The following is a 26754-nucleotide window of genomic DNA, read 5'->3' as shown; positions in this document are numbered from 1 at the left end:
ATATTTGGTTTTCATTACGGTAAGTTACCTAATGAATCTGCATAGTAATAGTTACCTGCACAAACAGATATCCTCCTAAGATAGCCAAATCTAAAAAAAACCCACTCCAACTTCCAAAAATATTAAGCTTTGATATTTATGAGTCTTTTGGGTTGATTGAGAACATAGTTGTTATTCAATAATAAAAAGAATCCTCTCAAATACAACTTTCCTAATAATTCTGCACACAGTGTATTTATATAACTCCTTAACCCCTTCGTAACCTGGCCAATTTTTTAAATTCTGACCATTGTCACTTTATGTGGTGATAGCTCTGGAACGCTTCAACAAATCCCAGTGATTTTGAGACTGTTTTTCGTGGCACATTATAATTTATGATAATGGTAAATTTAGATTGATATGTTTTGTGTTTATTTATAAAAAATATCAGAAACTTGACAAAAATGTAAAAAAAATTGCAATTTTCAAACTTTGAATGATTATCCCTTTAATCCAGATAGTCATACCACACAAAAACATTGATAAATAACATTTCCCTCATGTCTGCTTTACATCAGCACCATTTTTAAAATGCTAATTTATTTTGTTAGCCTTTTAGGAGGTTTAAAAATGTGGCAGTAATTTTTCATTTTTTCAAGGAAATTTACAAGATTTATTGTTTTGAGGAATATATCCATGTTTGAAGTGACTTTAGGGGTGCTATATATTGGGAAACCCCAAACGTGATACCATTTTAAAAACTGCACCCCCTGACATATTGAAAACTGCTGTCAGGTAGTTTATTAACCCTTCAGGTGATTTTCAGGAATTAATGCAAAGTGGTATAGCCGGAATGAAAAAGTGTTTGTTTACCACCTAAATGTCACTAACTTCTGAACTGACCGCTGTAGCCGGCAGACTCTAAGGGTACCGTTACACTAAGCGATGAACCAGCGATCCCGACAACGATATGGATCACTAGTGCATCGCTAAGTGGTCGCTAGTGAGCTGCCACACAGGCAGATCTCACCAGCGACATAGCAGCGCCAGCGTCCATGCGTCGCTCGTCGGCGCCACAGGAAGCGCCCGACAAGAAATGGTCCAGGATGGTCTCGCGCGATCAGCGACAGACAGCGGGGGAGCTGGTCGGAGGTAAGTATCATAGTGATATCTCTAGCAATATCGCTGCTGCGTCACAAAACCAGTGACGTTACAGCGATATTGCTAGCGATATCGCAGTGTGTAACGGCCCCTTAAGGCCACTATTTGGCCATGAACTGCTATGGCAAACATCTGGACCACACAATCATGATCTCGGTGTGTCAATTAGATTAGAGTGCAAGCCCCAACAATCTATTAACCATTTATTTGATGTAGTCACTTTTGACAGCAGCAACTAAGGGGTTAAACAGATATGGACAGTGCCAACACCGATCATTTGTGATACAGCAAGTTGTCAGCTATAGTGTACAGCCGAAATCTGCTGGATTGTCACCTATATGGGGATGATATTCTCTTATATCTCAGGTCAGTAAAAAGACGTATTGGCTGTCATGAAGGGGTTAAAAGACAGGTCCAGTAATACCTTCACATGGCTGAGAAATCAGCACTTGAACTGATATGCAAATGAGGCTAAAGAGCCATTTGTAGATCTGGCACCTCTGTCACTTTAGCTCTATTCCCCACCAAGCGCCACCTCCTCCTGCTTACAAAGGAGACGTCAGTCAAGCACGAGGAGGAGACGCTGGGCAGGGAATAGAGCTGGAGTGACAGAGGCTTCAGATCAATTCAAACGTTTCTCAATGGTCCAACAGGGGATATTCTCCAGCACCAGAGGAAAGAACTTAAAACTTAGCCTTTAACAGTACAGGATAAAAAAATGGGAAACTGTGGACATATTAAAAAAGAAATCTCATAATGCTAATGCATTTCAGGTAGAAAAAAAAATGGTCGTCATGACCAACTGAAGCGTTTCTGGCAAAACCATAGAGCCCTTAATTATAGTCTCTATGACTAAGGGAGCTATTGTTTTGGCAAAACCACATCAGTCGGCCATGACCATCATGTGAACTATACTTAGCGCAATGTTTGTATGGGTTTTGTTGCGCAATAAAGAAGATATGGTGATGTTATTTCCATGGATAACCAGCTCTTCCTTTATACATAAGGGTGGCTTTTGCCACCGTATAGCTTATGTAACAAGCTACAGCAGCATCTGTTTAGCAGACAATGTAAGAATCTATTGAGAAGCTGCTGACCCATCCGTTATGCGGATACCATTGGTGATGTGATGGATGCCACTGTTGGGCCATCGGACACAGCTTCTGTTTAGGGTAAGTGTTGGGAGCATTTTCTGCTTCCTGTGATGAGACCAGGGCCAGAAATGTTGGCACTTCCTGGCTTCTGGGGTTTGTGCAGGACTGGTCATAGATAAATGACTATACTAAAGCTATAGTATCAGTTACGGTATCTAGGACACAGTACAATACATTATACAGACAGGCGCAGTCCCAGGGCTCACACCGGCATCTAAACGTACAGAGCAGCGAGGCTTTGTTGCTTCACTGTGCACAGGATGGTGTCCTACTAAGAATAGGTGGTGCTTTTATTAGCTTTATTCCTGCTCCCCCCTCCATGGCCTCCTTACTCCTTTTTTTTCCCCTTCAGAGTTATCATTCTGGTTTGGACATGTTCATTTTTTTCTTTTTATAAGTCACTAGCTGAAGAGCCCGCCGCTGCCCGGGCATAGTAACTAACTACGGTTAGTTATAACAAATCATAATGAATATATATATATATATATATATATATATATATATATATATATATATATATATATATATATATATATATATATATATATATATATATATATATATATATATAAAGCTGAGTGCAGAGCCCGGCCCACCATTCCGCATAGCCACATTCACTATAATATCCCACATCATCCCGTCAGCCAGAGGTACCGGACTACTACCCCTAATATCCCACAACATCCCATCAGCCAGAGCCACCGGACTACTACCTCTAATATCCTACATCATCCCATCAGCCAGAGCCACCGGACTACTACCACTAATATCCCACATCATCCCGTCAGCCTGGGGTCAGAACCAGAGCGCTGAGTGGAACGGTCCTATCTTCCATACCGGGATCCCTTTAAGAAAGGCCTGGCGTCAGAACCAGAGCACTGAGTGGATTTGCCCTGACTTCCATACGAATGATCCCTTTAAGAGACCCTGGGGTCAGAGTCACAGAACTGAGTGGAACGGTCCTATCTTCCATACCGGGATCCCTTTAAGAAAGGCCTGGCGTCAGAACCAGAGCACTGAGTGGATTTGCCCTGACTTCCATACGAATGATCCCTTTAAGAGACCCTGGGGTCAGAGTCACAGAACTGAGTGGAACGGTCCTAACTTCCATACCGGGATCCCTTTAAGAAAGGCCTGGAGTCAATACCAAAGCGCAGAGTGGATTTGCCTTAACTTCCATACCGGAGATCCCTTTAAGAGACCCTGGAGTCAGAACCACAGAGCTGAGTGGAACGGTCCTAACTTACATACCGGAGATCCCTTTAAGAGAGGCCCGGGGTCAGTACTAAAGCGCAGAGTGGATTTGCCCTCACTTCCATACCAATGATCCCTTTAAGAGGGGCCTTGGGTCAGAACCAGAGCGCTGAGTGGATTTGCCCTGACTTGTATACCAATGATCCCTTTATTAGAACCCTGGGGTCAGAATCAGAGCACTGAGGTATTTGCTCTAATTTCCATACCGGAGATCCCTTTAAGAAAGGTCTGGGGTTAGTACACCAAAGCACAGAGTAGATTTGCCCTAACTTCCATACCAATGATCCCTTAAAGAGACCCTGGGATCAGAACCACAGAGCTTAGTGGAACAGTCCTAACTTCCATACCGGGGGATCCCTTTAAGAGACCCTGGGGTCAAAACCAAAGTGCTGGTTTTAAAAGGGAAGATGTGCCTACAGGATGGAGGATGTGTGATGGGAATATGGGCACGGGAGGGGGACTCATTTCTGTCATGTGCTCTCTGCTCCTTTCAGGGGGGGCAGACAATGGCTGGGAGCTTATGTTCCCAGGGATGCTAGATTACTCCCACCATGACAGTGTCTGCTGAGGTGTTGTCAAGTGGGAAAACTGTTGGTCATAGCAGCCAATCACAGCTCAGCTTCTTTTAACCAGCTCTGGTGAAATGAGAGATGCTTAGTGATTGTTTGCAAGGAAAACTATTGCTCATGGCAATCAATCACAGCTTAGCTTCTTTTGAACAGCTCTGGTGAAATGAAAGATGCTTCGTGATTGGTTGGTGATACACACACACACACATTAATTTTTATACATAGAGATTAACAAAGTTGTTTCAAGTGTTATAATGCATGCAATTGTGAATAAAGAAGTAACCTTTCTGACCTCTTCTTACCCGTGTGCCATGTTGTAGCATGCCTATCTCGCTCCCCACCTCTAATGCCACCTAGTAAGTAGTGACCCTGTAAGCAGGGCTGTGGAGTCGGTAAGCCAAACCTGCGACTCCGACTCCTCAATTTCCCTTACACCGACTCCGACTCCAACTCCAACTCCGACTCCACGACTCCGACTCCGACTCCCACACATATTGCTTATATTTAAGTGAAAAATTTATTGTAGTACAATGTGAACCTCAGACATTTAATCATTTTTATGATCCAATAATCAAGATATTTAGATAGAACAGAATATATATTGGTGTACTACCTGGTTTTCATTCTTTTTGGTACAGATACGATATGGATAGACAGATATGGATAAATGGATAGATAGAGCAGATTTCTAATCTGCTTTTGCTATTGAGTAACATTATCTATGAGCTCAAAAACCTTTCAGGTGATGCAGTTTTTTAAAAAGATGATCAACTTTTGCAGCTGAAAAACGTATCCTCAAAAAACACAGGAAAAACGCTGTGTGTGAATGTAGCCTTAGATCAGGAATATAACAGCCATTTATAGGACATTTCATAACTTTCCCAAACTCCTATGAAAAAATATTCAGCACATCCTGCATTGAATTACTGTACCCAATTTATTATATATTTTAGGAGTCGGAGTCGGTCCATTTTATACCAACTCCAACTCCGACTCCACCAAAATGAGCACCGACTCCGACTCCACGACTCCGACTCCGACTCCACAGCCCGGCTGTAAGTCTAGGCTTGACCCATTAAAGGGCCTTGAGACAAACTAGGGATATCAGCCATACCAGGTAGTTACCTCCAGCTGGCACCAGAGACACAGTTATTTCCTGTGGTGCAGTTAATTTGCACATTTTTTTTCCCCAGAGAGCATTGTCAGTAAGAATCTCCATTGGGAGAACCAGTATTCCCAAGAACAGCATGCTTAAAGGGGTTGTTGAGTACTTTTTTTTTTTTTGATGGCCTCTCCTTAGCGTAGGTCATCAATATCAGATCGGTGGGACTCCCGTTGATCAGCTGTTCCCGATGCTGGCGACAGCCGAATGTGATCAGCTCCATCATCTGCACAGTCACACCTATCTGAATGTATAAGTGTAGATCTGCAGCACCCCACTGCGCTACTACACAGCTGACGGAGCTCTGCTGTTCTGCTCCGCAACCGTTCACATCTGGCTACCGCCGCCAGCACCGTGAACACCTAATTGGTGGAGGTGCTGGATGTTATACCCCAGACCCATCTTATATTGGTGACCTAGCCTAAAGGTAATCCATCACTATAGAAGCACTGGACAATCCTTAACTAATCTTCTGTTTGGGATATTTATCAACACCCTCATGACGGTCCAACGTCCCCGCTTCCATGATTGTATTCATTACATTCCCAGGGGCGAATTAAAAAAATAAATAAATAACTGGAGTGATATCCATGGAGGAAATTTCACTACAAATGTGTTCTTATTTCATACAATAAATCTCATGATCAGCTTCCACCTGGTGTAGGATCGATGGACTCTATGGTTTCGGGCCATATACCGGCTGCAGCTGTCCCATGGGGTGTAAGGACGGTGACATCAGAGGCCACAGTAATCATATAAGGAGCGAGCAGCGTCGGAGACACGGCGCAGGGACGGCCTGGAGTAAGAGCGCGACTAATGGGATATAAATTATTCACAAGTATAGCTGCCTGGGTGCTGCATTATCTTGGACAGTCCCTCATTGTAATGCTTCATTATTCATTTTTGCCCCCCTCCCCCCAAAAAAAAACCCACAAGTTTAAGTTAATGGAGATTTAAATGGATTACTTAGATTAACCCCTTAATGACAGCCAATACTTCTTTTTACTGACCTGAGATATAAGAGAATATTATCCCCATACAGGTGACAATCCAGCAGCTGTCGGCTGTCCACCATAGCTGACAACTTGCTGTATCACAAACGATCAGTGTTGGCACCATCCATATCTGTTTAACCCCTTAGTTGCTGCTGTTAAAAGTGACATCGGAAAAATGGTTAAAAGATTGTGGGGGCTTCCGCTTTAAGGTACTGTCACACCTAGCGATGCACCAGCGATCCCGACCAGCGATATGACGCAGTCAGGATCGCTGGTACATCGCTAAGCGGTCGCTAGTGAGCTGCCACACAGGCAGATCTCACCAGCGACATAGCAGCGGTCGGGGGTCGCTACTTACCTGTCACACCAGGCGATCCTGCGTCCTCCCGCCCGGCTCCACGCTCGTCTCTCCACAGGAAGCGCCGCAGGAAGCTGACGACGAGAAACAGTCCAGCCTGTTCTCGCGCGATCAGCGATAACCAGCGGGGGAGCGGGTTGTAGGTAAGTATCAGACATAGCCATATCACTAGCAATATCGCTGCTACGTCACAAGTTATAGCGATATTGATAGCGATATCTCTTAGTGTGACAGTACCTTTAAACTAATTGACACACCGAGATTATGATCGTGTGATCCTGAAGTTTGCCATAGCAGTTAATGGCCAAATAGCGGCCTTAAGGGCCTATTAAACACAGCGATATCGCTAGCAATATCGCTAAAGCGTCACCGATTTTGTATCGGTAGCGATCTCGCTACATGTGACACTTACCTCCGACCCGGCTCCCCGCTGGATATCATTGATCGCGCGAGATCGACCTGGTCCATTTCTTGTTGTCGGCTTCCTGCTGGCGCTGACGAGCGACTCCATGACGCGGGCGGAAGACGGTCATCATCGCTGCGTCTGAAAGGTGAGTATCGACCGCCGACCACTGCTGCATCGCTAGTAAGATCTGCCTGTTTGGCAGCTCACTAGCGACGCACCAGCGATCCTGACCGGGTGATATTGTGGTCGGGACCGTTGGTGCATCGCTAAATGTAACAGGGCCTTTAGAGTCTCCCGGCTCTAGTGGTCAGTTCAGAAGTCGGCAACATTTAGGGTAGTAAACAAACATTTTTTCATTTCTGCTATACCACTTTACATTAATTCCTGAAAATCACCTGAAGGGTTAATAAACTACCTGACAGCAGTTTTCAATATGTCAGGGGGTGCAGTTTTTAAAATCTTATCACTTTTTTGGGGTTTTCCAATATGTAGCACCCCCAAAGTCACTTCCAACCTGGATAGGTCCCTCAAAAAATAAATTTCGTAACTTTCCTTGAAAAAATGAAAAATTACTGCTACATTTTTAAACCTCCTAAAAGCTTAACAAAATAAATTAACATTTTACAAATGGTGCTGATGTAAGGCAGACATGTGGGAAATGTTATTTATTATTGTTTTTGTGTGGTATGACTATCTGGATTAAACGGATAATCATTCAAAGTTTGAAAATTGCAATTTTTTTACATTTTTGTCAAGTTTCTGATTTTTTTTTTATAAACACAAAACAAATCAACCTAAATTTACCATTATCATAAATTATAATGTGCCATGAAAAAAAAAATCTCAAAATCAATGGGATTTGTTGAAGCGTTCCATCCAGAGTTATCACCACATAAAGTGACATTGGTCAGAATTTTAAAAATTGGCTCCGTCACTAAGGGGCTAAAAAGAAACTTTATTTTATTTATTATTATTGGGGAATTTAGAGTTAAAGAAGCGCTCCCACCAAATTGTTTATTGCCTAAATCTGTGTAAGGACCTGTGCACACAAAGCTTTTTTTCCTGCACAGATTTGTCACAAAACCTGAAGCGTTTCCTGACGCCAAGTGATTGAGAATCCAGTGTTGGAGAAACATCACTGACGTCTGAATGAGCCCTAAATGTACAAGTGATGTAGTGTAACTGTGCTCGTATACGGTCACCGCTGCAGCTTCTGGGCCACGCGACTTCTATTCGGACCTGCTGGCTCGCACCGGGTTCTGTGCGTGAGGAGGAAGTCGTTCTCGCGATGTAGCTCTATGGAAACCTGGTTCTGACGCTTCCATAGACTTCCATGGTAAGGCCACGTGCACACATTCAGTATTTGGTGAGTTTTTTACCTCAGTATTTCTAAGCCAAAACCAGGAGTGGGTGATAAATACAGAAGTGGTGACGTGTTTCTATTCTCCTTTTCCTCTGATTGTCCCTCTCCTGGTCTCGGCTTACAAATACTGAGGTAAAAAAGTCACCAAATACTGAGCGTGCAACCATGGCTTCACTGACTAGGGTGGGGGTGGACGTGTGAACATGGCCTAAAGGAATTCCAGCTCACAAAGAGTGCAGTAAGGCTAGTTTCACACTAGCGTTTGTGCAGTCTGCGCACGGCCGCCGATAATCCCCGCCCCGCGCCCCCTCCTGACATCACCACCTATTATCGCTCATGGCCGCATGGGATCTGCGCACCCTATCTTTAATATAGGGTGCGCAGACCGTGAGCGGACCGTGCGCTAGTAGGATTTTTGAGTGCGCTGCGCACTTTTGTAGGTGTGCCGGTGTGTGCCGAACGCAGCATGTTGCATTTTGGCGCAAAAGTGCGCACACACTCAAAAATTCTACTAGCGCATGGTCCGCTCACAGTCTGCGCACCCTATATTAAAGATAGGGTGCGCAGATCGCATGCGGCCATGAGCGATAATAGGCGGTGATGTTGGGAGAGGGTGGGGCTTATTGGCGGCCTGCGCAGACGGCAGAAACTCTAGTGTGAAACTAGCCTAAGACAGCAACTGGGGTCAGACATCAGGTGAGTGAGAAGAGGTCCGGAGCCGGGTACTGGAGAAGACGGCCTTTTTCAGCTATAAGTGTGGTATTGGGAGAGCCACCTTGGCAGGGCCTGAGGTAAATTACCGAGCTGTAAACAGATCTTCATACTAAAGTCAGAATATCAGAAAATGGAAATAAGCTAAAGGGATCATCCAGGTAAAGAGGAGAGGTCCCTTCAGGGGCTTGACGCCGTAAAATATGATAAAGTGACACTTCCCTACCGGCACCCACCGGGATCCAGCGCACTCCACTCCGTGGTCTGGGCTGACACAGGAAGAGATGTCACTGGTTCACTAGAAGCAGGACCGCTGCAGACTATGACTGATAGCAGCGGTCAAGTGACTTGAGCAGCACGTAGTCAGATATTTTTCTCATGGCACATGGGAGCTAGTAGGTGAATATCTCTTAGGTGGTACATTTTATAGCGCCAAGCCAATGGGGACCTTTTCTTTTAATCCGGACAACCGCTTCAATCAGTTGCACTCAGGGTAGGGATTTACGCGGGTGACGACAATCAGTGTATAGCAGTGTAACATGCGGACACCACGTAAATAACAGGAAATCAATCATGTGGGTGGGATGGGCGTGCAAATTATTAAAAAGACAGATCAGTCCGCACTACAGCCGGTGTTCTAGCCGCTGCTGGTGTTACTGACTGCATCACTGAAGTAAAAAACTATAGAATGCTAGTGACACCTAGTGGATAAAGTCAGCAGTGCAAGGAAAATATCCAGAATATTCAAAAGTCTGTGGAAGTCGTGCATTACAGCAGGCTGTAAAACGCTCATTTTCCTGAAAATGCTTCCTCCTGACATCTACAGACACATATATGTCCTGCCTTCTCAATGGGCAGAGGGGAGCAAGTTGTTTCCAGACTCATTTGGCACTTGTGCCCTGAGAACAGAAGTATCATGCTGGATCCTTCTTTCTTTCGGCATGTTTTAGGAGCGAAAAATCGGTGGTCTCACGGATATCAGTGGGTAGGGGCGTAACAATATTGAGTGCAGGAGTTGCACTTTTACCTGGGTCCTGGAGTGTAGGAGGCGCTCAAAAGGTTCCATTGGACCATATAAAAAAACAATACTATTAAAGATTTGTTATAGGTGGGGGTCTTATTGTAGATTTTGTATTGGGGTCTATATACTTCCAGATATGCCATTGTCTGTGGGTTTAGCTAACTTTTCTCTTATGCAAAAGGTGTATTGATGGGGGATAGGGACCAGCTAAAGAGTTGCTTAAAAAGCTGACCTCAATCCTAAAAAGAGCAGGTATTTTAATAAGTTTATATAGAAATTTGCCAAAAAAAAAAAAAACTAACTGCAGATATGCAATTTCATACTTAGACCATTGAATTGTGTAAAATACAAAAACGGTCCACCAGAGGGAGACATTTCACACATCTCGTGTGTACTACATGCAATATTTCTTTAGCCACTAGAGGGTGGTATTAAATAAAACTTTCAAAAACAAAAAGTGTGTGCAGTCAGCGATGGCATAAGGAGGCCGGCGGGCTATTGTAGAGGGAAAATACTCTGCATTATTGGATAAGTCATATGGGCATTAATAGAGACACAATTACACTAAGGGGCACCAGTCACTTGGATATTACATTAAAGCATTTGAAAACTTATTTTATGAAAGTGAAACCTGGTGTGAGTAATGATCAAAAAGTGCAAGCAGCCTGCTGCAGAAAGACTACGGAAAGTAAAAGAAGCCCTCTGCCATTCTTACTGCTGAGGCGGCGATGGGCAGCATTTGCATAGGAAGTGTGGTAAAATGTTGACTCTATTCTGGTGACTGATACCATTCTATTAAAGGGAATCTGTCAGCAGATTTGTGCTATATAATCTGTGGGCAGCATGAGGTAGGGGCTGAGCCACTGATTTCAGGGATGTGTCACTTAATAGGCTGGGTGCTGTTATTTCCATACAATGAGTGTTTTATCATCAGGAAATCATCCCTGCCTAGATTAACTCACTTCACCAAGCGGTCAGACCACACCCCTCTGATTAGCAGCTCACTGTCACTATACAGTGTACACACAGAGCCTGGGGTGAACGGGGGCAGCTTTCAGAGCTCTGCTACATCTAAAACGGATTGTGTCACAACTGCTGCACCCAGTAAACTAAGTGACACATCACTGGAATCAGGGTCTCCGCCCCTACCATATACTGCTCTCAGATGAGGGAGTAAAAACCTGGTGACAGATTCCCTTTAAATAATGATCAGTGCACTGAGAATCCTATTTACACAGTGCAGAGAGGAGCAGATTACCAGACAGGAGGGCTGGGAGAAATATGAGGAGGGGGATAACCCTACTTATGCTCATATTGCATATTCATGCGGTGCTGTACAGTGGTCGCATTCATTCTCATCACTCCGTGGTGGTGACAACCCACTACACATACGTCAGTGCTACGGATGCAGAAACGCACGGCTGATTACTGCTGTAAATGTCAGCATTTATTAGCTATTACACAAGCACTGCCGGCCGCACACAGAAGCGACTATTCCCACACTTCCCATCAGCAGATACGTGGAAACACAGGGGCCCCTCTTCATTCACTATCCATACGCCCGATTCTTCCAGGTACTGTATATAAACACAGGAGTAATAAATCTTTAAAAGTCTGTCGCTCCATCCACAGCACAACAGAAAATAGAGAGACGTTACAAGTTCCTGTTATATAACACACCTGCCATTAACAGCTGCCATAAACTGACATCCTCTGCACTAACTGACAACCCGCCACTGAGCTTCCCTGTATATACCGGGCTCTGCCAGCCCTACCGGCAACCCAGATACCAGCCGGACACTATGCACAGATATAGGACACTCACCACTGCGGACAATCTGTACGTGGGACCGTACACACAAAGCATACCCATATATACAGAACTGGGCAAATGTTTAGGCGGGGTGAAAAATACTGCAAAGCAAGAATGCTTTAAAAAGTAGACGTGTTAACAGTTTATTTTTATTATAGATAGGTGTGTAATGAGTTACACCAAACCGGTGATAATGATCATTTTCATTTCTCAATTATCTACTGAAACAGAAACAGCTGTGTAAAAGGGTTGTCCAGCCTTAGGGTACAAGTCTGCAGTCAATCTATGTGACAGTACGAGAACTGCGCACTGTGAGGATTCTCTGGCATCGGGAGCGAGCGGTCATTTGCCTCAAGTATATGATTTGCCTACTTCCAGTCACATTCAGACTAGATTTGTCTGGCCACCCTCAATACACTTGCATTGAGCAAGGTCACACATGTCTATTTAGCATGTGCCTGCATGTATACGTATCAACCACTTATGGTCAAGCGTCCACCGCTGGCTCTAGAAAATCCTCACAACACACAGTGTGCGCACTGTGAGGAGTCACGAGTATGCAGTCACATAGAGTGAATGCAGACTTGCAGCCTCAGGCTGGACAAATCTACTAAAGAGGACTTTTCACCAAATTTTTCATGTTGAACTGTATACTGTAATAGTGGCTGCAGAGTGGAATAACACTCTAGTTTTTTTTTGCTAATTTGGCACATTCGCGTTCTCAAATATTTGGCACCTAATGAGGTGACTTTAGCTAAATTCAAGTGGGTGTTATTAGATATTTTTCACTAGGGGAGTGTACTTCTGCCGCCTGTATGGCGCTGACCAATCATAGGCAGTCACCAACATAGAAGTGCATCAGAGTCACATGACCAGAGTTCACAGGTGCTGCCAGCCTGAACAACCACGTAAGATATATTACACAGCAGAGAGAGGGGTGGAAAGATTCACTGGGGTAAACAGCTCTGGAGCAGTCACACCAAATAATTGATTTAGATTTTGGTTTTGTTCATTGTGTTAATTGATAAAAATAAAACATTTCTATTTTTGAAGGCATTCTTGCTCTGCAGCATTTTTTTCATACTAGTCTAAAACTTTTTACAGGGCTGTATGATATATATACATACACATACAGGCTATTTGGGTTGGTTTTCTGAAAACGTTTTCTACACGACTCCCCAGAATTGTGTGCACTCTCACATACACATAGAGCATGTTATTATGTCAGAGGGAGAACAGCTTTTTAAAACTAAATTGGCTTTAATAAAACCATAGAAGTACAATCAAATCCAAGGCCAAAACACAGCAAACCCAACACGCCAGTGCTGGCCGGGCACGAGCCGGACAGCTCCATCCGCTTTCCTTGGGTCTTCTAATGGGATTTCCGAGTGTACCCTCAGGCCTTATGCCTACATCCCTCTCTGTATGTAGGGGGTCTGCGTAAAGTGATGGACATTCATCATTGCGTTTACACCAACATTTTCTTGCATATTGTGACTATTCAAATTATGACTTTTCAGTTTTAATACCGAAGCTAAATTCATCAATATTTTGCTCCATTTAGCCCAGCATTTTTCGTATAATATGCCAAAACTGAAAAATTAAGAGAAAAGGGGAGATACGGTAAACTTTTGTTCTGAAGCCAGACTTATAAATGCATTTCTACCATAAGTTGCAAAAAAAGTTATATATTTTAGACAGGAAAAAGCGATCATAAAAAGGCATGGAATAAATAAATATAGCAGCCATTTTTAACTCATGTATAGAAACTCGTAAATTGTACAAAAAACGGTAGTGACTTGTGTGTGACACATTGCTCTCATCTATGATTTCCCTTGTCATATCTGTAAACTCGTAAAGAGCTGGATATTGACTTAAAGGGCCACTTAACATGGTGGTAATGGTGGTTTCCGAAAGGAGCCACCCCTTGGCTGGGTCCTTCCCTGGAGGAAGATCTGGCCAGTCCCGTGTTTGAGACTCTTAAATGGGGCTCCACGGACTTTATTTGCATATTCGTATTTCCCAGGGAACATTGCACCTAGGATTTCACTGTGATTGAGCGCCTTTGCCGGATGCTGCAGTGTTTTCTTTGACTGGTCTCCCTGAGGTCAGTGATTGTTTTGTGATGCTCATCTATGATTGGGCAGAGCACCAAAGTGTTGCCCGATCTATGGGCACCATGACTGAGACACTGGTTGTATGATCTCAGCCAGGTATGGGTGGCTCCGAAACACTGGCGAAATGCAGAGAAATAATGCTTAAAAGCTGTCGGGGACTGAGCCACATGGAAGACTTGTTGGGACAGGCGGGTCCCAGACCACTCATCTGGAGGGAGAGCTCTCTCCCTGTGTGTCTAGAGAGACCTGTCACTCCAGCGGAGAGAAACCTCTGGGGACCCACCTGTCCGACTAGTCTCCTGTGCGGCTCGGTCCAGCGGCCATTAAACTGTTTTTCTCTAAAATTCAGCAGCGTGTCACAGTCAAGCGTACGGCCAGGGTGCGATACATGCCGCCCGTGGATCGGGCCTCATGTATCAGCTGTCAGGTTGCAACATTTAGACTCCCTATTTTTTGAGAAATGTGGGCCACGATCTCAGAAATATAAGAGGGCCGCCTATGGATCTAATTGCAGGGACTTGGTGAAATAGTTACAGATAGCAGAAAAGACTCGATGACCATGTATAAGATGGTATAGGATGGTGATAATTCCTACACGCATGTTGGTGCTAACAGTAGGACAGTATACACGCCTCAGCCTGCTTCAGGCATAATAAAAAAACCTGCAAACATCAACTATCTTCCTGACTAGGTTTGGTCCCCACAGATAGGAGCAGCCTTCATGTGAACTTGAGCTTATCTCCAGGTCTTAGGCAGCGGGTGACACATCAAGTAACCAGTGACAGCTACGACGCCCGTCCCAGCTGTGAACACATTTTCTGTATACATTATGGATGACATTATTTTGCCATTTCAAGGGGTTGTTTCAAAGTGTAAAAATGCAAAGTGACTGTGAAAACAAGCAATTTTGTAATTTACCAGTTATTAAAGGGAACCTGTCAGTAGGATCCACCCTCCTAAGCCATCTATATATGGGCATGAAGGACATAGGAAGCTGAATTTGATGATACCTTGACATCTGCCATCCGGGACATGTAATGACTGACAGTCCTCTCTCCTGGACTACAAGTCAAACACTGGTAGCAATAACACTGTGTTACCAAGGTTTTGTTCCCTGGACAATTTTGAGTGTTCCTGATAATTTTTTTCATGCTGATTTCAGAAATGACTTCAGATTTTTCCTATCACATAAGGTTTTTGAGAAATGATACGAAACATTATAATATTCGGTTATAATTCTAAAACTGCCCATCTATGTACAAGAACATAACTACTATAATACTACCTCCTATGTACAAGAATATAACTATTATAATACTACCTCATATGTACAAGGATATAACTACTATAATACTACCTCCTATGTACAAGAATATAACTATTATAATACTACCTCATATGTACAAGGATATAACTACTATAATACTACCTCATATGTACAAGAATATAACTACTATAATACTACCTCATATGTACAAGAATATAACTACTATAATAATGCTCCTATGTACAATATTATAACTACTACAATACTGCTCCTATGTACAAGAATATAACTATAATACTGATATGTACAAAAATATAGCTAATATAATACTGTCCCCAATGTACAAGAATATGACTACCATAATACTCTCCTATATGTATAAGAATATAACTACCATAGTACTGCCCTATATGTACAAGAATATAGCTACTATAATACTGCTCCATGTACAAGACTATAACTACTATAATACTGCCCCTATGTACAGAATATAAGCACTATAATACTGCCCCTAAGTAGAAGAATATAACCACTATAATACTACTCCTATATGAACAAGAACATAGCTACTATAAAACAGTCCCATAAGTTCAAGAATATAACTCCTATAATATTGCCTCCTATGTACAAGAATAGACTTCGTATAATACTGCACCTAGGTATAAGAATATAACTACTATTATACCACCTCCTATGTACAAGAATATAACTAGTATAATACTGCACCCTGTATACAAGAACAATTATAATACTACTTCCTATGTAGAATAATATAGCTACTATAATATTGTCCATAAGTACAAAAATATAACTCCTCTAATTCTGCCTCCTATATGTGAGAACTATCATAATACCGCCTCCAATTTACAATAATATAGCTCCTATAATACTGACCCTATGTACAATAATATAACTACTATAAATTAGTAACATAAAATAAATACTATAACACTGACCATATATACAAGAATATAACAACTATAATATGGCCCCCATGTACAAGAATATAACTATGATAAATCTGCCCCTTTGTAGAAGAATATAACATCTATAATACCGTCTATAATGTACAAGAATATAATCACTATAATACTGCCCAAATGTTCAAAAATATAAACTACTATAATACTGCCCCCTATGTACAAGAATATAACTACTATAATACTGCCCCTATGTTCAAGAATATAACTACTATAATACTGCCTCTATGTACAGGAATATAACTACTATAATACTGCCCCTATGTTCAAGAATATAACTACTATAATACTGCCCCTATGTTCAAGAATATAACTACTATAATACTGCCCCATGTACAAGAATATAACTACTATAATACTGCTCCTATGTAGAAGAATATAACTACTATAAATTAGTAAAATAAAATAAATACTATAACACTGACCATATATACAAGAATATAACAACTATAATATGGCCCCCATGTACAAGAATATAACTATGATAAATCTGCCCCTTTGTAGAAGAATATAACATCTATAATACCATCTATAATGTACAAGAATATAATCACTATAATACTGCCCAAATGTTCAAAAATATAACTACTATAACACAGCCCCCTATGTACAAGAATATAACTACTATACTACTGCTCCTATGTGCAGGAATATAACTATTATAACACTGCCACTATGTACATGAATATAGCTACTATATTTCTGCTCCTAAGTGAAAGAATAAAACGACTATAATACTGCCTCCTATGTTCAAGAATGTAACTACTATAATACTAAACATTGTATGATTTTTACATAATTAATTTACACTTTATTTCATGAAATAAGCGATATAACAGAAAATCAGAACTTAATATTTAGTACAGAATACTTTGCTTACAATTACAGAGGTCAGATGTTTCCTTTAGTTCTTGGCCCACTCCTCCATACAGATCTTTTCCATATCTCTCAGGTTTCGGTGCTGTCATTTAGCAAATTGGAGTTTCAGCTCCCTCCAAAGATTTTCTATTGGGTTCAGGTCTGAAGATCAGCTAAGCCACTCCACGACCTTGAAATGCTTCTTACAGAGCCACTCCGAATAATGGATCCCATGTGGCGCTCCATACAGAATAATAGACCTAATATAATGCTCATAGTGTAGACTATAAACTGTTGTTTCTTAAAAACCTTACGTGATACAGACTTTTGGAGCACATATTCGTGTTCAGCATATCAAAATCTATAGGACACAATAACATTTTCTCAGGGGACAAGAACTTCCTTGAAATTTGTTGAGCAGTGTAACTGGCATAATAATCTCTCAAGGCACACTCTCAGGGAGATCCATGTTCCGTCCATAGATCTTAGCAGCTCATTTACATATTATGAAAATAAATGGATTTCTTTAGCATAAAATATCAGATAGTAGAGATCAAGCTACCATTTTATTCAACTTTCTGTGAACTACATGCCCATATTCTTATTGTATTGTATAGTGTTCAAAAAACTGTATCAGGGGCAAAGTGTTCAACATTAAGAGAGCACTGTCCATCAGCAAGCAGGAATCCGGGAGGCAGAGTGGCGGTGCACTCTCGAAGAGAGACAATTACACAACTCCTTTAAAGGGAATCTGTCACCACTTTTTTGAGATATCATATAATATCATTCAATTGGGTGTCACATAAGGATTCTCTTCGTACTTTTGCTTCCCCCTGACCCTGCACCTTTCATGCATAAATACCTTTTTTATATCGGTTCAGATGTATGTAAACTGCCGCTGTCCGGTCCGCTGGGCGGGGATAATCACCTGCTCCCCCCCTCCCTGTCTTGCTGTATGCATTTCTTGTGTAGAGCAAGACAGGGAGGGGGGGGCAGGTGAATAAGCCCCGCCCAGCGGACCGGACAGCGACAGTTTACATACATCTGAACCGATATAAAAAAGGTATTTATGCATGAAAGGTGCGGGGTCAGGGGGAAGCAAAAGTACTACGAGAATCCTTATGTGACACACAATTGAATGATATCATTATATGATATCTGAAAAAAAGGGGTGACAGATTCCCTTTAAGATGTGGCTTTACTCTTGCACCCTTTTTAATAACAGCCTGGGCCGTGAACATCTTCATTTAGATTTGTAAAGAGTTAATTCTGTCCACTGAACCTGTATGAACTCCGGTAACGCTCCAGCTTACAACACTGCAGCGGTCACTAGTGTGCAGGATCACTGACCATATACAATACAGTCTATCAGTAAGTGTAGGATTGCAGAATACACCTGCCAAACGGAAATGTTACTACTGTATTTATTAAATGGGGTACATACATAGACACCCCCTCGCCCTGCACGATCCTACAAAAACTTTCGTGCGGAGAGGTTCCTGACCACAGGCGTCAGGATCAAGTGCTCAGACATTGGCAGATAGTAGAGAGGCAGGTCGTAGAAAAAAAAAATAGGGATAATCTGATGTATCAGAGCAGCAATGAAACAGCAGGAATCATTTATCTGGTCAAAACATAATATTCACACCGAAAATGGACAAAAGCAATAACTAGCACTGTTATCAATATAGAGCAGAAGGCGACACCACTTCAACACAAGAGCTAGAGACCAGAGATCACTGTGACAAAAGCTCACTGACAACAACTACCACCAAGCAGTTATAGTGTCCACATAGAGACTATGGCGGATAAGATACCGCAGATAAAATCATGGCATCCATCACCATTACAGTCAGGGATAAATTACGTCATATTCTTACAGGGGGACTCACTTACATGGTGGCTCTTTTTGTTTTCCCTCTGCACTATCTAAAGGAATCTTTAGGTGTGAAGGATCCTCTGGGGTGGAGCCTATCGACTTCTGTTTAATAATAAATATGACGGCCAATCAGCAGTCAAAATCTAAAGCCAACTGCTACAGTGGCTTGCAAAAGTACACACACACACCCCTTGGCATTTTTCATGTTTTGCTACCTCACAACCTGGAATTTCACTTTTTTTTTAGGGTTTACAGCAGTTTATGTAAAGAACACTTGATTTTCTTTCTCCTGTGAAGCAAACAACAAATAGGACAAAATACTGAAAACTTCAGTGTGCATAACTATTCACCCCTCTAAAATACTTTGTAGAGCCTTCTTTGGAACCACTTACAGCTACAAGTCGCTTTGGATAAGTCTATGAGCTTTCCACATTTTGCCACTGGGATTTTTACCCATTCCTCAAGGCAAAACTGCTCCAGCTCCTTAAAATTAGACGGTTTCCTATGGTGAACAGCATTCTTCCAATCTGACCACAGCTTCTCAATTAAATTAAGGTCTGGGCTTTGACTAGGCTACTCCAAAACATTAACACATTTCCCCTTAGGCAGAGTTCACACGTAGCGTTTTTTTCGCGTTTCCGCGGCGGTTTTAAACGCGCGATTTTGCCGTGAAAAATAAGCATCCCATGCATTCCTATGGGATTCCGCAATGTTGTGCTAATGCTGCGTTTTTTTTCCGCGGCGGAATCGCTTTGCGCTGAAAAACGCAGCATGCTCATTAATTTAGCGGAATCGCAGCGATTCCGCCCACATAGGAATGCATTGTTCTGCTTACTTTCCGCATGTGGCTGTGCACACCATGCGAAAAGTAAGCAGAACATTTGCGGATGGTACCCACGGTCCGGAGGAGAGGAGACTGTCCTTCGGGCACTGGGCACCATATCCCTGTAAAAAATAGAATTTAAAATAAAAAAATATTGTTATTCTCACCTTCCGGCGTCCCGCGCAGCCTTCCCGCCGTTCTCCACGCTCCCGGTCTCAGTAATCCTTTGCGAGAATGACCGCGATGGCGTCCGCTCTCGTGGGATCGCGACGTCTCGCGGTCATTCGCGATGACGTCGGAGCGCGAAATCATTGCGAATGACCGCGAGACGTCGCGATCCCGCGAGAACTGACGCCATCGCAATAATTCTTGCAAAGGATTACTGGGACCGGGAGCGTGGAGAGAGGCGGGAAGGCTGCGCGGGACGCCGGAAGGTAAGAATAACAATATTTTTACTTTTTTATTATTTTTTACATCCTATCTTTTACTACTGATGCTGCATAGGCAGCATCAGTAGTAAAAAGTTGGTCACACTTGTCAAACACTATGTTTGACGAGTGTGACCAACCTGTCAATCAGTTCTCCAAGCAATGCTACAGATCGCTTGGAAAACGCTAGTATTCTGCAAGCTAATTACGCTTGCAAAACGCTAGTTTTTCCGCGGTATAATCCCGGGAATTTAAAATGCGATTTTCCCGCGGAATGGAATCTGGAAATCTCGCGGTAATTTCCGCTGCGTGTGAATGTAGCCTTAAACCACTCGAGTGTTGCTTTAACAGTATGCTTTGGGTCATTGTCTTGTTAGAAGGTGAACCTCTGTCCCAGTCTGAAACAGGTTGTTTTGCTTAGGAATATCCCAGTATTTCGCACCATTTATCTTCCCGTCAACTTGGACCATTTTTCTCTGTCCCTTCTGCCAAAAAACATTCCCACAGCATGCCACCACCATGTTTCATTGTGGGGATGGTGTTCTTGGGGTGATGAGCTGTGTTGGTTTGGTGCCGGTCACAGTGTTTACATTGGTGGCAAAGAATTCAGTTTTGATCTCATCTGACGACAGCACCTTCCTCCATACATCTGGGCAGTCTCCCACATGTTGGCAAACTCAAAACTATACTTACAATTTTTGTGTGCAAGTATAGGCTTTTTTCTGACCACTCTTTGTAAAGGTCACCTCTATGCAGTGTACAGATTAATGTGGTTGTATGAACAGATATTCCAGTCTCTGCTTGTGAACTCTGCACCTCCCTCAGGATTAGCTTTGGTCTCTATGCTGCCTCTCTGATTAATGCCCTCCTTACTCAGGCTGAGAGTTTTGGTGGGCGCCCGTCTCTTGGCAGGTTTGTTGTGGTACCATGTTCTTTCCATTTAATGATAATGGATTTGATGGTGCTCCGAGGATCTTCAGATACTGAGATGTCTTAATACACCCCAACCCTAACTTATCCTTCTCAACAACTTTGTCGCTGACTTGTTTGGAGATCTCCTTGGTCTTCACGGTGGTGTTGGTTAGTGTTGCCTCTTGTTAATGGTGTTGCAGCCTCTGTGGCCTTTCAGAAAAGGTAAAGTGTATATACTGACAGACATGTGACACTTAGATTACACACAGTTGGTCCTCCTTTCACTAAACATGTGACTTATGAAAGTAATTGCTTGCACCAGAAATATTTAGGGACATCATAGCAAAAGGGGTGAATACATATACACATGCCAATTTTTAGCCATTTAATCCCAGAAATGTAAATTTATGCCTATGTTTTTCTCACTTCACCAACTTAGCTATTTAGTGCTGATACATCACACACAAATCAGATAACAAAAATATTTAAACGCGGGTTGTGATGTAACAAAACAGGGAAAAAGCCAAGGGGGTGAATACTTTCACAAGCCATGGTATATTATGTTTGTATGACAGCTGGACTGGAGCAAAACTTCTAATGAATATTCATGAGCAGACTTATTAGGGGAACATGTTCATACAGAATTCTTCACATTGTGCAGTCCTCATTATAGTCAGTAAGATAGACACGACCCAACTCTGGCTATTGGTCTTGGACATGGAAATAATTTACATCATTGGTCCACATTTTTTACTAATGGCGTACGCTGTGCGTGGGAAACTGGACAAAAAATTTTTGGCATCAATATCTTAAAATAGGACAGAATCTGGTGTTGATTTTCTTCTGTACCTGTTTCTCTTCATTCCTGATATATTGCCCCCTATTCCCCGGTTATCAACTCTTCTCTTTGGAAATCTTGATGACCCCGCCTACTTGGATAACTATACTTATATACAGGGAAAAGGGTGCCATAGCTCAGAAACGGAAAAGCAAAAGAATAAGAGAAAAGCAATGCAGAAGTCAGAAGAACAGCGGCATTTTATAAAAGATTACATGTTTCTACTTTTATCCCCACTACAATGTTGTGGCAGTGCGCCACCCGCTGCGCCATACATTCCCTATGGAGTTGCCGACTCCTGCACTCGGCTTTTTCAAGAGCCTCATAGAAAATGAAAGGGTGGATGGGCATCTGACGCGCCACTCCATTTTATAATAGGAATTTAAAAAAATCCCATATGGGGATAACCGCTACCAGTTTTGTCAAACGATGCGGATCCCTAACCGATCAGACACTCACCATTTAGCAAATTATCACCTATGAAAATTAACCTTACTAACCTGTTTAGTTTAGAACGATGAGGTCTTAAAATGTAGAGACCCCATATTCCTGTGCAGGGTATACAAAGCACAGCGGCACTGGAAGAAAAAAAGTGGCTCTGTAGCTTTAGACTGCGTACACACGTCGCGGTTTTTTTTGCATTTTCGCTGCTTTTTTTAACGCGTGATTTTGCCTGCGAAAACGCAAAAAAACAGCATCCCATGCAATCCTGTGGGATTCCGCAATGCTGTGCTAATGCTGCGGATTTTCCCGCGGTGGAATCGCATCGCGGAAAAATACACAGCATGCTCATTAATTAGCGGAATCGCGGCGATCCCGCACCCATAGGATTGCATTGTTCCGCTTACTTCCCGCATGTGGCTGTGCCCACCATGCGAAAAGTAAGCAGAACATTTGCGGATGGTACCCACGGTCCGGAGGAGAGGAGACTGTCCTCCGGGCTCTGGGTACCATATCCCTGTAAACAATAGAATAAAAAATAAAATATGGTGTTATATTCACCATCTGGCGTCCCGCGCAGCCTTCTCGGGCCTCATCGATGCTTACGTTCCCAGTAATGCCTTGTGAGACCTTTGATGACGTAGCGGTCTCGCGATAATGTAGCGGTCCCTATTCCTCGCGAGACCGCTACATTATCGCGAAACCGCGACTCATCAAAGGTCTCGCAAGGCATTACTGGAACATAAGCATCGATGAGGCCCGGGAAGGCTGCGCGGGACGCCGGAAGGTGAATATAACACCTATTTTTTTTATTATTATTATTTTTAACATTTTATCTTTTACTATTGAGGCCGCATAGGTGGCCTCCATAGTAAAAAGCTGGTCACACTGGTCAAACACTATGTTTGACGAGTGTGACCAACCTGTCGATCAGTTCTCCAAACGATGCTACAGATCGCTTGGAAAACGCTAGCATTCTGCAAGCTAATCACGCTTGCAAATCGCTAGCTTTTCCGCGGGAATTTAAAATGCGATTTTCCAGCGGAATGCAATTCCGGAATTCTCGCGGTAACTTTCGTGAGAGTTCCGCTACATGTGCACATAGCCTTAGGGTAAGTTCACACTACTCTATATTGGCTTAAAGTAAGTTTTTGGATTAGACTGCCAAAACTTAAAGTAAATTTCTGGCTGTTTTACTATGCACTATAATTGGGGTAAGGATGATGGATGCTCTCCATTAACCAAATCCATATCCCATGAGCAATTAATTATATATAATTAATGACAGATTTATTTTACTGTTTTATATAGTGCCATAACTTCCACAGCGCTTTACAGACATCATCATCACTGTTCCCGATGGGGCCCGGCTCACAATCTAGATTCCCTAACAGTATGTCTTTGGAGTGTGGGCGGAAACCGAAGAGCCTGGAGGAAACCCACTCATACAAGAGGAGAACATCCAAACTTCTTGCAGATGTTGTCCTTGGTGGGATTTGAACCCAGGACCCCAGCGTTGCAAGGCTGCAGTGCTAACCACTGAGCCACCATGCTGCCCCATGCTATAATTTTGGCATTTAATTTCATAAATGTGCAACCTTTGTGTGTGGGCCATTCACAGACTTCGGCCTACCGTCACATGATTGACCATTGATGATCAGCACCCAAGACATTGTTGATTTTCTTCATTATTGGCAGAATCCTGCCCATGAAGCACAGATAATTCCTAGCAAACGGTCACTGAGACGTCTGTGCAAATCGGTCCGATTTCAGTCCACAATGCAGGGTCTGGTGGCGGCTCTCCCAGCCCTAACATAACAGCCTCATAGAAATATATGATGCTGTCACGCTCCGTTCAGGAGACCTGCGGACAGTCTGTCCATTAAGGTACAAGATTGGACCAACTTACACCGACGTCTGAACATGCCCTAAAGTCTATTACTAGGCCCAATTACCAGTCACGTGTGACGCATTAGGAGTCACATATAGTGAGATTCCATCATGTCACAGCACGCCTATAACATTTCTCACGTACGGTCATCGGCCATCGTCATTTCTGCTTTTCAGACAATCAGCATCAACTTCCACATTTCCACTCATGTAATAAGAAAAATCTACAGTAAATTTCCAATCACAGTAATCCAATATGGCCGCTTCCAGTCACAGAAATCAGTTGTTACAGCCATACATAGGTGGAGAAAACCAAGCAGACAGCCCCAGAAACTCCATAGACAAAAACTGGTCACACTACTGGTAGGGGCACAAGCAGAATTTTTTGCAAAGTTGAAAAAATGAACTGAAAGATGAATTCTGCAAGTTACAATAAGCAGCAAGTGCATGAGATTCCACAAATGTCACTCACTCTCCTCATACTGCAAGGGCTTGTTCACATGTTGCATTCTTGACGCAGTATTTTACATTACCAGCAAAGTAAATGAGATTAAGGACATCTCATGCATATGCTATTTAGGTTTTACTTGCAGATTTTGAACTTTAGAAGTTTAAAATTTTCAGCGTTTTTTGCTGCGTTTTTCACCTATTCAAATGAATGGGGGGAAAAAAAGCCACAAAAAGCGCAGGCATTTTACACTGCATTTTTCTTGTCCACACTTCTTTTTGTAGCGGAGAAATCTGCTGTAAATAGTGAACTGCGTTTTTCTGCGGCAAAAAATGAAGCGTGTGATTAATCCCTAAGGGTCTAAAGGCCCCATTACACACAACGATATTGTGAACGATATTGTTGCAACGTCACCAGTTTGGTGACGTTACAGCAATGTCGAAACGACATCGTTGCGTGTGACATGTAGCAACGATCAGTTGACTGATCGTTAATTGTTGCCTAATGGTCTGGGCCATAAATCTATCGTTGGTCTCCCGCTGGGCAGCACACATCGCTGCGTGTGACAGCGACAGACCAACGATCAGCGAGCTCCCAGCGCCATACAGCAGACGCTGGGAGCTGGTATCCAGGGTAAACAGCGGGTAACTAAGTGCAGCGAGGTGCTTAGTTACCTAGTTACCTGCTGTTTACCCTGGATACCAGCGTGCTCTCTGGTCCTGATCAGGTATCCAGGGTAAACAGCGGGTAACTAAGCGCCCTGCGGTGCTTAGTTACCCGCTGTTTACCCTGGATACCAGCGTTATCTCTGGTCCTGATCGTTGGTGAGTCTGCCTATGTGACTGCTCACCAGCAATCAGCTAACCATGCCCCAGCGATCCCATCCACGTTGGATCGTTGGTGGGATCGTTGGGACATTGAAGCGTGTAACGTGGCCCTTACAGAAGAATTCTGTGACTGAAACTCAAATAAGTTCCCACAAGGATCCGTCGAATTTCATTGAACCATACATACACACATCAGTTTTAAAACAGGTCTGTGTCTTTGGTCCTCGAGACAGAGCAGGTTCTGTTCCCATATGTTTGCTCAGGGATTAAAGTCTATGGGGATCTGTATAAACCAGATGACCCAATGAGGACAGACTTTCCACTTTAGTATTACATCCGAGTTTCCCCCATTTTTAACAGATCCATTGCGAAGAGTCAATGGATAAAATAAAATTACACAGCATACATATTGCAGTGCAAACTAAAAATAATGGATGCAACAAGGATAACAACCTGAAAAAAAAAACAATAAAAAACAGTTTCTCTCAGCTGGTAACCCCCTCACACGGATGTGTGAACACAACCTTACACACAGACTGAAGAAGCAGAAGCTTAAAGGACATTATGCAGCAGAACTGAGCAGTGTATCTGTGAATCCAGCACAGGGCGAGATAAATCACTTACTAGAAGCTGCTGCACAATTTGTGTCTGTCACTGCCTCTCTCTGCAACTCCTTCATTTCAGGAGACTTTAATAGGAGCTGTAAACCGCTCCATCACCTGTACAAAGATGAACATGGGACCTTGTAGGGACTCCATTCTACTAATATGTAGGAAACGCCCGTGTCAAGAGCGGAATTCCATGGTGATTTAACTGCCCTGATTATTGCACTTCTAGTTCCCAGTGCATTTTCATGAATTATCGGCTAGAATATTAACCTTTAGAAGGTTGAAAGTTTTAATGAGAGCAATTTAACAACTCATCCTTCCCGAAAAAAAAGCTTACATTATGCTTGCCTTCAGATGTCTCCATCCAGTTACTGATAATGCCCTACTTACCATTTGGATCTCAGCATTCACGTTCAGTGGATCTGAAGAAATGTCTCTTTGGTGATTTTTTACAAGCAATTGAAGAGCGCCGTTAACTGGTCATCAAGCCCT

General features: G+C 42.7%; 1 protein-coding gene across 2 annotated transcripts in view; it reads right to left on the bottom strand.

The window, feature by feature from the left end:
• Positions 1 to 26754, bottom strand: part of TFDP2 (transcription factor Dp-2) — a 98544-nt gene that overhangs the window by 46524 nt on the left and 25266 nt on the right. Inside the window, exon 3 of one of the 2 annotated variants that reach the window (XM_073576598.1) lies at positions 24354 to 24364. In XM_073576598.1, the coding sequence (XP_073432699.1) occupies positions 24354 to 24364 (11 nt within the window). Of the gene's footprint in view, positions 1 to 24353; positions 24365 to 26652; positions 26753 to 26754 lie in introns of both variants that reach the window. The other variant, XM_073576597.1, reaches the window with a different exon arrangement.

Source organism: Dendrobates tinctorius, unplaced genomic scaffold, assembly GCF_039654945.1.
Source record: "Dendrobates tinctorius isolate UK_male_01 unplaced genomic scaffold, ASM3965494v1 ptg000049l, whole genome shotgun sequence".
Classification (NCBI taxonomy): Eukaryota; Metazoa; Chordata; class Amphibia; order Anura; family Dendrobatidae; genus Dendrobates; species Dendrobates tinctorius.
Note: the sequence above shows the minus strand (reverse complement) of the source record. Positions and strands in the feature narration are given on the sequence as shown.